This window comes from Carassius gibelio, chromosome A19 (assembly GCF_023724105.1).
Source record: "Carassius gibelio isolate Cgi1373 ecotype wild population from Czech Republic chromosome A19, carGib1.2-hapl.c, whole genome shotgun sequence".
Taxonomy (NCBI): domain Eukaryota; kingdom Metazoa; phylum Chordata; class Actinopteri; order Cypriniformes; family Cyprinidae; genus Carassius; species Carassius gibelio.
In genome coordinates this window covers 20,825,483-20,838,146 of record NC_068389.1, presented here as the reverse complement: position 1 = coordinate 20,838,146, position 12,664 = coordinate 20,825,483, and the positions used below count along the sequence as shown (strand labels likewise).

General features: G+C 37.5%; 1 protein-coding gene across 1 annotated transcript in view; it reads right to left on the bottom strand.

Moving 5' to 3' along the window:
* LOC127935555 (nuclear factor of activated T-cells, cytoplasmic 1) overlaps positions 1 to 12,664 on the bottom strand; it is a 39,770-nt gene that overhangs the window by 17,030 nt on the left and 10,076 nt on the right. The window contains exons 5-7 of the mRNA XM_052533540.1: positions 12,081 to 12,253; positions 10,949 to 11,089; positions 851 to 906 (exon numbers count right to left, since the gene is read on the bottom strand). Coding sequence (XP_052389500.1) covers positions 851 to 906; positions 10,949 to 11,089; positions 12,081 to 12,253 — 370 coding nt within the window. The remainder of the gene's footprint in view (positions 1 to 850; positions 907 to 10,948; positions 11,090 to 12,080; positions 12,254 to 12,664) is intronic.

Below are 12,664 nucleotides of genomic sequence, written 5' to 3'. Positions count from 1 at the left end.
GCTCTCATAAAGTTATGAACCAAGAGACACCAGACAAAGGCTAGCTTTCAGTGAGATTTTGGCTCAAGCAGGGAAGAAACAAACATTAATTCATTCTAAAAAAAAATATGACAGCCATCGAGCTGTCTTCATTTTATCATAAACACATGAGCTCAGACAGAAGCTAACACAATTCTGCCATAAATTTGAAGGAGTTTTAGCAAGCTTATTTTCTGATAGAGGGACCGCATTTGAAAGTTCTGCCAAGAAGCAATTAAAGAGTCACTACGCAATTATACATTCTCTTTACCAGAATCTACAAATAAAATGCAAAATAGCTGGTGCTTTTGTCTTTGATTTAAATATTGTATAATATTCCAGAAATGTATTTTAACCAAGTCTTTGTTTCTTAGCTGGACAGTACTGATGGTTAAGACCTTTAGAATGGGTCTCTTCCAACAGCTCTACAGACAGACATGTGCTACCTAACAAGTGTGTGTGGCGTGGGGAGCAGGTGCAGTGATTCACACACAAACACGGTCTAATCCCAGAGTCTAAACTGTGGTCCCTGAGCTCTCACAGAAAGAATCTTCCATAGAGAAAACAAGGAGCAGGTTTGCCTGTGTGTGTGTTTGTGTTTCCTCCTGAGAACAGAGAGTAGGGCTCAACTCGTACATTATATCCGCTTTAGACACAAAAAACAACCCGTTTGCCTCAAACACAACAATACAACAAAAAAAATCTTACTTCTAAACTATTTTGGTTATATATTTATGCATATGTTTATATTATTTAATTTATATATTTGTCAGGATTTCATCTTGCTTCCCTTTTTGGTGTAAGACAAAATGGTGAAAAATTGGCGACTTACAGATTTGGATGATTCTCTGTTGACTTTGGCCTCCATTTCCCATATGTGATGGCCATCTGCAAATAATAAATAAAAAGAGCACAAATTTATAGCATATTATTAACTTTCACTTAGCATATGCAAAAGAAACTCCATACAACTTCAACTCTGAATTCAATATTTGATATATCTACATTTATATATTATGATAGAGTGATGGAAAACAAAAATGAGTGAATAACTTTAATTTAAAAAAATCTATAATAATCATTATGATATTTTGTTAACATGAAAAATAAACATACAACACATATTTAGTACATTTTTAAAGGGATGAAAACAAGATAAATGTAGGAGAATCTTTTGCATTTTTGGTGCAAATTAGTGCCACTTAATATGTCAATATGTAACATGGCTAATAATGTTTTATATATGTATTTATATTTTTTTTTTTGTAGCTGTTGAGTCACAACTCGATATAAAATCTGGGTCCTGAAGCAAAATCAGCAGAGACCCGCTGCCGCAGACGACCTCAGTATAACATTAAAAAGTTCTTCTAGAGCTATCACTATACTGCAGTCAGCCTTGCGATTACATCATGTCCTGTCTGCCTCTGACCCGCTTGGGCAGATGGGGGGCTGATGCAATCCTAATGATCTTACCAGAGCCAAGAAGTGTGTGCGTGTGACGTGCTTTTGCTATGGGGGGGACCAGTCGCTTACATCAGCCCCTTGTGGAATCTCGCAACTCATGACAAATAGTGTCTGAAGGGTCCAATAAAAGACCTAGTAAACTCTGCTTCAGATAATGAGCAGCGGCTGTTTGGCTAAAGAGCGTGGGGCGTGCTTAAACGTCATAGACTCTCATCTGTCCTTTCTCTCAAATCGCCAATCTCGGGCTTATTTTCTCCTTATTATAAAAAGTTTTATTTAACTATTTTCAGCCACCAGTTTCTCAATGCAAACAGGCTTTCCCACACAAACGCTCGGGAACAAAAGACATATTAAGGTTTCGTTTGCTATTTTTAGTTAAGACATCACTGAAAAGACGTTTTTACTCAGGCTGTAAAAGCAGGAGAAAACCGCAGGGTAGTTTGGTCACAGCAGCGACCCGCTAGGGCAAACCACAGACACACACATGAAAATATAAAGCATCATTGCGTCTAAGACAGAATAAAAGAGAGGAAAGCAAGCAGAAGAAAGAAAGAAAGAACAATGGATGACACATCTTTCCATTGGCTCGTCTGCTGTCGTAATTTTACATAATTGCATATTGCTATCATACATGTCACACTGACGATGCTCCTGGCTTTAAACAGAATGCGGTGGAAAACACTGTATTGGTTTTCCATGATAATTTTCTATGACAAATATGCTCCAGTATTCCTAGACATTGAGTGCTTTATTTATACCACTGAGAAAGATCAAATGTATTGTTCTCACCTCTTTGAAATATTTATATGAGGTCCCAAGCTTCAAGTCAGACAAATTGCTGGTTAAATTTCAAGACAAATGACCTGTCAAGTTCTTCTAAAGTTACTCAACAGCACATGCGCTGAATAGATCCGAATAGCATCAGATTTAGAGGCGTGCTAACAATACTGGAGTAACGTCTGATTGCGATGACTCTGGCATCGGGGGTCATTTTCCATTGGAGGTTCTCAAACTATTCCAGACATATTATTCCAATGGAATGCTGAGACTATTTTGATAGCATTTTAAAAGAAAGCTTAGACAGTGGGGTCTAGTTTTCGTGGGCAGACAGTGAGGGCATCCCTGGCTAGTCGCGCTGCGGTCTGTGATGTGGTGGAACGGTCTGTCATTACTGCTGGAAGGTAATGTGATGCTTCAGGGAACCTCCATTCCCACTGTCTCCTTCTCTCTCGCTTTTGTTCCTGCTCTTTTTCAGATCAGTTCCAAAGAGTTAGTACCACTGGCGTATGTGGAGTCAGCAGACAAATATATTATGGTTAAATATGTCTATCTACAGCGATTTTACGGCTCATTTTAATGATGATATATACATTACAATTCAAAAGTTTGGAGTCAGTAAATTTTTTCTGGAAATAAATTAATATTCTAATCAGCAAGGGTGCATCAAATTGATCAAAAAGTGACAGTAAAGACATTCATAATGTCACAATATTTCTATATCAATTAAATGATGTTCTACTGAATTTTCTATTCATTAAAAAAAAAACATGGTTTGCAAAATAAAATAATAAGAAATGTTTACTGAGCACTAAATATTAGTATATTAGAATGATTTCTGAAGGATCATGTGACACTAAGACTGGCGTAATGACATTGTAATTGACATTACAGCACAAAATAACATTGAAAAATATTAAACAAATATTCAGTTGTAATAACAGTTCACAATATTATTGTTTTTACTTGCCTTGATGAGCATAAGAGATTTCTTTCAAAAACATAAAAAAAAGGAAAAAAAATATTACCAACCCCAAAATTTTAGATATCAAAATGACAGCTGATCAGTAAAAAAGTTGAACTAAACAGAAGAGAGAGTTAAATTGAGTTAAATCACCGTCTGTCTCCATCAGAGATACTATTTCACCCTAATACAATCTCTTGTGTGTGACATTTGCACATTGCACATTTTTGGGAAAGATGTGGAATGCCTGATTAACTTAAGAAACACTGTATTAAACTGATGGATCAAGGCCTTAGCAATTCTTTGTAAGTAACATCACTCTGCACCCCATCCTCCCTTATTTTGAGTTTTCTTTCTGCAAAGGTTCAATCTTTTCTCTGAGCCTTCCCTCCAGTGGGACATGTCTAAGTGCTAGTGCAGGACTGTGGAGCCTGTGGTCATAAGAGCCCTCTTCCCTACTCAGCTGAGCCATGTGAGTGGATTACCTGCCTGCTCTCCACGCTGGAGAACTGATGAGGACACACAATCCTCTTGCCTACGACTCAGCCACTGACCACATCATATCAGAATACTTGCTCAGTGAGAAGTAAACAAGTCCGTTATCAATAAATACCATGAGCTAGTTTTCTTGAAAGCCAAGGTCAACCTGACGTATTTCAAAAACTAAACTCTAACTAGATTTTACATGTGGTTACATCTATAAAACTTGCCACTACCGAATGCTTTCCAGGGGGCTACTAGGCAAGTTATGCAATTTGCTGAGACATTCAGATTAGTTTTCAGACGTTTCTATGCAGTTGCTAGGGTGGTTGTAATTATGTTCCACATCAAAAATGCCCACCCCAAGTCTGTATGATATTTTGGTCTCTAGATATAGCCTTTGATCACAAATTTTCTTTCTTCTGTTGAACATAAGATAAGATATTTTGAAGAATGTTGGTAATCAAACAGTTGCTGATTGCCATTGAATTTCCATGGTATGAAAAAAAATGTCTACCTTCAACTGGTTACCAACATTAATTAGAATATATTTTATTTTGTGTGTGTGTGTGTGTGTGTGTGTGTGTGTGAGTGTATGTGTGTTCAGCAGATGAAAAAGACACCCATACAAGTTTGTAACTACTTGACAGTGAGTAAATAATGGCAGAATGTTAATTTGTAGGTAAACTATCCCTTTAATACTAAAAGGGAGTTCACCAAAACATTTAACTGATGTTGTCTTGTACTCACCCTCATGTTGTTCTAAACCTGTATGACTTATATTTTAAAGAATGTCTCAATGTTATGATGAACATCATCCAGAGTCCATTTTTCAAAACAGCATATTTTGCGTTCTATAGAATAAAGAAATGCTTTCAGGTTTAGGATCACATGATAGTGAACCAATGAGTTTTGAGAGAACTGTTTCTTTAAGTATTAGGTACTGAGTATTACAAATAGCTAGTGACGCTTGTCTTAGCAAATACCACTCAAAAACTAAATTCAAAATCAGAAAACTCTTTCTGGATCAGCTTGTACTTGCCAAACTCCCCCTAAGCCCAGATCAGAATCAAAAGCCCTGTTGTGCTGTTGATTAGGGTGGGCCACAAAGAAAGAAATCTTAGTGCCCCAGGGGTAGAAGGCAGTCAGGGAGCTGGGTGGTGGTGGTAGTGTGCGTCCAAAAGCCTCCCTCAGACTGTTGTGCTGTAAACATACACAGATGCGGCAACGCAGACCTGCTCGCCACTGCGTTGTGAATAGACTCCCTTGTCCTCCCCGAGTTACAGCGGAGAGCGATCCCCCTCCTCCTCTGGGCAAAAGGGATCAGCGTATGGCACGAGAGAGAAAGGGGAGCTCAGGCTGGGATGACCCTAATTGCAGATGCTCAAGCGAGCCAGTTTTCCAGAACGTGCTAATGAACAGCAGCTGTGGAGTCTTCAGGCGAGGAGCGCTCCTCTTCTATGCCATGTGAAAACACTCCAATGTGCTAAAAAATGTGCATTTTCATTGCGTTTAAAAGGAAAACTATAAAAGACACCAAATTCTGCCAGGCCATTGTCATGGATGGTCTGTTTATGAATGTCTAATATTATTTTTGTTGCTCTTTAATGAGGAGACAATGCAGGGATTCCCTGAGGCTTGTGGTCGTGATTGGTTTGTTTGCGAGAGAGCACCATTGTTGCCGAGGGTTGTTGAGGACAAGCCAAACCTCAGGGCTCCTTCACACGGAGGTTATTGTTCTGAAGTGTGAAGGCGGACTCCCGCATGAGATTTTCATTCTCCAAGCCTCTCTAGGATAAACTCATAGAAGACCTATACAAACCACTCACAACTTACAACATTATTAGTAGCTGTTAAGGTGAGCATCACTATTACTATTGCTAATAGGGAAGGTTAGAGACTAGACTAAATTAAACTAAGTAAAATAAAATATATGTGTTCTAAGGCTATGATTGTTAACATGAACTTGAAATGCTGATTTAAATCAACTGTTTGTTGGGTTAATTACCTTTCTACGAGTTACATTGCTACTCAAGTAAATGGTTCAGTAAGGGAGTCATAGTCAGTAGTGGCTCCAAACAATTCAATGAAGCAATGAGAACGATTCAAACTTCTGACTCAACGAGTTCAGACCTTTTCATGACTGTCCCATTAAAAATAATAAGTTCATACGAAGTCATTCGTTCACAAATTGGACAAAATTCTTTGCACTGCTGATGCTGTGGTTTTGAAGCAGTGGTGCACACACCTCACAAGATATTTGATGAAAATGTATACGGACACACACAAGTTATTGCAAGTACATTTTGAATGACTGACTTAAATTTTAATGCTGTGATCATTTTGGCAGCAGTCTGTGGTTTTAACCAATACTGGAGGTTGATGCATCTAAAGTGTGTTTTCAAACTACCATCTGTCTGTTCACCGTATGATTAAGTAAAAAGAATTTGGTTTATGGTTTTTATGGACAAAAGCCGAGACCAATATTCACCTGTGCTGTCTGGAACCACCCATGACTGCAGACAGATCTACTTCTGTTCTAATGAACACTGACTCACACACACACACACACACAAGTCTGTACCTGGATAACTTAATATAAAGGGTAAAAATAAGCATGGTCCCACAGCATTATCATATGAACTCACAGACCAACACACAAAGAAAAGAGGGGAAAGAGGGGAAAAAGAATTTTAAGTGGTTTTGCAGCTAGGCAGGCAGTGAAGTCCAGTGAGTCCAGATGTAAAAACGCTTTTGCTCTCACGAGGGTGTTTCTTTGTGTCTACCTCTTCCTTTCACTAATTTTTTTTTGCCCTCTATTTTTCCTTCTGTTAGGAATCCCCACTGTTCCGTAACACACCCACACGCACATATTAAATTTAACACATCTGGCTCAAGCACTCACACACAAACACATACACCATTTCCAGTCACTGGAAAAAAAAAATTGATTCGAACAGCAACCACGATAGATCCCAGCCCTGGCCGGTGTCAAATAAAGATAACAAAAACAACTTCTGTTGTTACGAATTTGCATACAAAGTCAACAAGCTGCTCGACCACTGACACTGGGATCTCTCCACCCATCTCAACCTGATCTGCATCTGAGGACGCCAACTTAAAGAACTTTACAGTTGAGAAATCCTTCCCTCTCCCTCTTCCTCTTCTAAGAAAAGGAGATGTCTTATCTTTAGTCATAAGCCAAAATGAAGATTTCTTGGAGGTGTCTGATTATGCTGTGGTGTCTAGACCAGACAGTGAACTCAGATTAGTAACATACACATATTAATCACAGATGACTCTGATGTGGAAGGTGCACAGATCAGACAGCAAACACATTTATATAAAGCCATATCTATCTATCTATCTATCTATCTATCTATCTATCTATCTATCTATCTATCTATCTATCTATCTATCTATCTATCTATCTATCTATCTATCAGCAAATCCATAGCAACAACCCAAAAACAAGGCCAAAAATCCACCTTAAAAGGCATCTAATAACTGCATCTCTTTTTAACAACTTTCAAATAAGGCTTTGTCAAGATGACATTCATAATCTGACAAACTATTCTATTCTATTCTATTCTATTCTATTCTATTCTATTCTATTCAAATGAATTAGCTATAACAATAATTCCAATTGAAAATTCTGCTTTACTTTCAATCACCAGTCAGTTTTAAATGATTTCCCTATTTCTTTCTCTCAGTTTCAGAATTTTTCCTCTCCCATTGTATATTAGTTTCCATTTAAGAAACGCTCCAAGTACAGATGGGAAAAGAGTGCATGAAGTCACGTTGCAGCTGAGAGGAAACAATGGTCAGAAAGAGGGAGAGAGAGAGAGAGAGAGAGAGAGAGAGAGAGGGATTCCCTGTGTGTGAGTCACGTTGCGGGAGCCCCCTCTTTACTCATAACAAAAACAACCCATTCCTTCGAGACTTCGAGATTTCAGATTTCAGATTGATTTCAACACCTTTTCATTAACAGTCACCATGTTGATCATCTTGCAAGAAATATTCCTCTAACATTTATCTTAAGGAACCGTTTCTGTCATTTTGTCTCACCCCCCGTTGCTCCAAATCTTTCTTTCTTCCATGGATCAAAAAATATACATTGTTCAAGCATATCTTGGCCACACATCAAAATTTTGGTCTGTTCCTCACACAACTGTAATTCTATGAGATTCTGAATATAGTGTGCAAGTTGTTTAGACTACATCTATGGTTTCGGTTTCAATTTGGATATGCATACACTTGCATTATATGCATATTTCCTCAAAAGACCTTTTGAGTCTCATGTAAGAAAGAAAGTTATAGAGGTTTGGATCAACATGACAATGAATAAGGAGGAGGGAATAAGTAATGATTTCATTTTATGGTTGAACTATTCCTTTAAAAATTATGATACTAGAACTAATATGAATCTAATATACAGAAATTCCATCTAAAAATCCATAGAGAGGCAGAGGCCTCGTTCCCTTCCTAAAAACAAACAGAGTGTTTCCCAGTTTTAAAGAAGGCAAAGTTTTATAGATGATGGTAAATGCAAATACAGGGGAATAAGTTATAAGGCAATGAAGCAGGAGCATGTGACCGAGCTCATGAAAAATGATAGTGGAAAAGATTTGCCTTTAGAAAAGTGGACAGAGAGAGCGAGAGGGCTGTTGATGCCAACGGTGGGCTGGCTCAGGGGTGTTTCCATGTGAGGAGTGCCCAAGAATCCACAACCCATGCCAGACACAGGGAAACCCTTCTCAAAAACAAGAGCACACACCCTTCTGTCAGCAAGCACACACATGCCCTCTCTATCTCTCTCTCTCTATCTCCTCTTTACACAAACACCCACGCACATATGTGCACAAACCAAAAATGTCTCTTGGTTAGACAGCATGTTAGTGATGCAGTAATTAAACCAATTGGACCTTGATGCAACAAAACTCATGCAACTTCCACAGCAACTTCTATCCATCTCCATCCATCCATCCATCCATCCATCCATCCTTCCATCGCTTTAAAACCAACTCTAAATAAGATAAAAAATTTAATAAGACAAAATTTTATATAAAACACAATAATAAAATACTAATTTTAATTTCATTATATAGAGAGAGAAAGAGAGAATTGCCTACTATATTAAAGAGAGGGTTCGATATCATTCTACAACTTGAATGCACTTCAGCAGCTTAATTTCCCTTCTTCACAGGTAAAACAATGAGGCCATTTCCTTCAGCTTTGTGTTACTGATCGCCAAACATCCAGCGTGTTTACTTTAATTTGCCTTTGCCTTGTCTTCACCGCCTGTCTTTTTTTTTTTTACTCATCAAGGAAATGACTGTTTGTAAATCTCAGGTATCAACAGTCAAGGGCTACTGCTTCTATTTTCCATATGGAAAAAGAGAGAGACCTGAATAAAGACAGACACAAAAAATCAAAACAAATGCCCAGACTGCACTCTCTCTCTCTCTCTCTCTATTTGGGCTCCATTCCTGGGCAGCTCAGGCAATGGAAAGTTCTGGAAATGTAAATCTGTTAGGTTAAAAATACAGCGCATTAATGTGCTCCACATGTGGCACTCTGGCATAGGAAGGGATATTTTGACGGCAGAGAGGGGAAGAAGGAGGGATGGAGGGAGTGGTAGGAGGGTTTTTCTGGAGGAAAGCATACACACACATTCACACAATTAAAGAAAGGAGTTTAAGAGCAAAGCACGACCTTTCCACACATAGTTTCTAGAGGACTGTCACAGAATAAATGCTCTGAGTAAACACTGACGCTCATGACAATAACAGAGAGACAAGCCACTGCATCAAGCCTAGGGAGGAAGGCATTCATATTGGATGCCTTTACTTCCATTGGACTATGGGCAGTAATTTGCAGTGTGTGATTTCTGCACCACTAGTGGCTTGAAAAATAATTCCATAATTTTTGTTTGAGCAGCACAACACAATATCAGCTCAACTGATGGGATAGTTTTGGGATGGAATTAAGTGTTCATCCAAACAATGGATATTGAGAGTGTGTTTGGGTTTTGCAATTTCGTTTTAAAATATTTTAAACTGTAATTTATTCCTTTTTTTTTTTTGGCAAAGCTGAATTTTCAGCAGTCATTACTTCATCTTCAGCATCACATGCTCCTTCAGAAATCAGTCTAATATGCTGATTGGTGCTCAAGAAACATTTCTTGTTATTATCAATGTTAAAAACAGTTGCACTGCTTAATATTTTTGTGGATCCACTTGTAGGCCAACTTCACACCAATTTATACATTTTGGGTTAGTTTAAGATTACTTTTAAACTAACTTTAAATGTAATTATTTTTATTAAAAAAACTAAAAGAAATACAATAAATTCAGTTCTTTGTCATCATCATCATCATCATCATCATCATCATCAAATGCATTAAACAGTTCAAAAAGTTACAATGAACAATGTTTATTTGAATGTGTTTACTTTAAGTGTTCATCCAAAAAATGGAAGACAGGAGAGTATTTGGAAAATTGGGAAGTTTTTGTGGTCCATTTTTATGCTGCACGTGTCCCAGATATAACATACTGAAATGTTAAAAGTTAAAATGATTTAGTTAAAATGTGAAAAGTAAGCAGTGTTTGCCTAAATCCCAGTTTCCTTGCTACCTGTCCTATACAGTATGCCAGGTTAGAGTCCATCACAAATCATTCTGCATTGAAACAGCATGCCAAATATGTCCAGATGGCACCTACACATGCTTTTTGGCCTAATATTGTCCAGATCCTCTAGAACTACGCAAGAGGATTGGTTTGCGATTGTTCTCTGATGCCCTATTGAAACATATCATTATGACCAGGCCAAGACAGAATTTGTTTTTGTTTTTTTGGGGCGACAATCTGTGAAGTGGATTTTGGTCAAAAGTGATGTGTACTAGACTCATATTGGCATCTAAAAGCATACAATAAGCTAAATATTTAATTAACATGCAAGGGGTGGGGGATGTACTTTACGAATGACACAGAGATTCCTTGTGGAACTTACCCAAAACATTTACATCACACTTAAAACTATGTTATTAACCATCGTCAGCATTGCATATATCCTTGTACTTAGGGGAAGTATGCGAATTGGGATTCAGCCTTTGTCCCTAAAGCTTTATCTTCAGAAATTTTCCAAAAGAGAGGCCATTTCAAAACAATTCCTATTGCTCTCTCTCTCTCTCTCACACACACACACACACACACACACACACAATCACAGCTCCGTGTTCCCTACCTTGTGCTCGCTCCACAAACACCACCTTGGAGTCGGGCTGGAAGTTGTGCCCGCTGAGAAGCATCTGTTCCCTCCCTGAGGCGGCACAGCTTTCCATGCTCTGTTTATCCACGAGGGGCAGCTCCTGTGCCGAGCGCTGGGCTGCAAGGAGGATAAAGAGACAGAAAGAAAGCCAGGAAAGAGATGTATATGTGTAACACACTATGGTTCAAAATGGTGAGTTATGTAAAAAAAAAAATGTTTTTGAGAGAAGTCTCAATAAGGCTGCATTTTTAAAAATGAAAAATATAGCATAATAATAATAATAATAATAATAATAATAATAATAATAATAATAATGTAAAATATGATTACAATTTAAAATATCTGTTTTCTTTTTTTATTATTATTACGAGTAGTAGTAGATTTCTTTTTATTTTATTTATTTATTTATTTTACATGTGATGGAACAATTAATTTTCAGCAGCCAATACTCCTTCTTCAGAGTCATACGATCCTTCATAAGTCATTATAATATGCTGATTTGGTGCTCAAGAAACATTTCTTATTAATATCACATTTGTGCTGCTTAATATCTTTATTTTCACGAATCTTTGATAAATGTAAATGCTTTTTTTTTTTTTTTACAATGTAATTTTATTTACTGTCACTTTATGGTTTATTAATTTCTTAGAATGAAAAATCTTACTGACCCAACCATTTGAACTTTTGACTCTATATATATATATATATATATATATATATATATATAAGTAGTTCAGTCTGTACTTTTGTAAATTGTACCTGATATGTGCTGCTGATATATGCTTCATATGTCTTTCACACGTTTATCCTTTAACTGGCTATAATCCAGAAATCACTCACATTTTATGAGCGGTTCCCATTGTCTAGTGATATTTCTCATTTACCTCATAGCAATTGATCAGGCCTGGCAATTATTAGAGCGAAAAGTCTGTATTTGATTTATTGATTCAATCCATCTAATTACAGCATTCCTGTCAGTAGAACACAGTGCTAGCAAGGACATGAGTTTGATTACCAGGGGATAAATTAACTGATAAAAAGTAAATGAATGCCATGTTAGTGATACTGAATAAAAAAAGATTTAGTGAGATTTAGTGGCATGACTCACAGCACTCAATGGGGTTAGATGCCACCTGTAAGGACACCATCCTGCCGTTGGGTTGGTTGATGTGGACACGGAACACCATCCTCACACGCGTATTCTTCCGTCCGATGTCTGTCTCGCCCTTCCGGAGCTCGATGTCTGAGTTACGCAGCTTCAGAATTCCAGCGCAGTCGATTCTGTGGCACAGAAAAAACGTTAGTGTTACAGACTCAACAAATCCTTTCCAAAGTACAAAAATGTGCGGTAAATATCGTTAGACAGTTGTTTAATAAACATTTTCTCGGAACAGAGTAAATGTTTAATATATTGCCTGAATTTTTTTGTTCTATTTCTGCCAAAATTACGCCTGGCCCTGCACAAATAAATTCCCTTTCTCTCTCGTCTCTTCCAATTTCTGCTTCTGACATGGCAGAGATGTTGTCAAAAAAATCCATGAAAAGTTTTCTTTCTCCATTTAACATTCAAATCCTCCAAGTCAATTTAAGTAAATACCTGTCAAAAGTAAAAAATACTTAAAGAGCCTGTCAAAGATCTGAATCTCATTGAAGAAACATTTAGGGCCCTTTATTTAAGATGCACACAAGTGC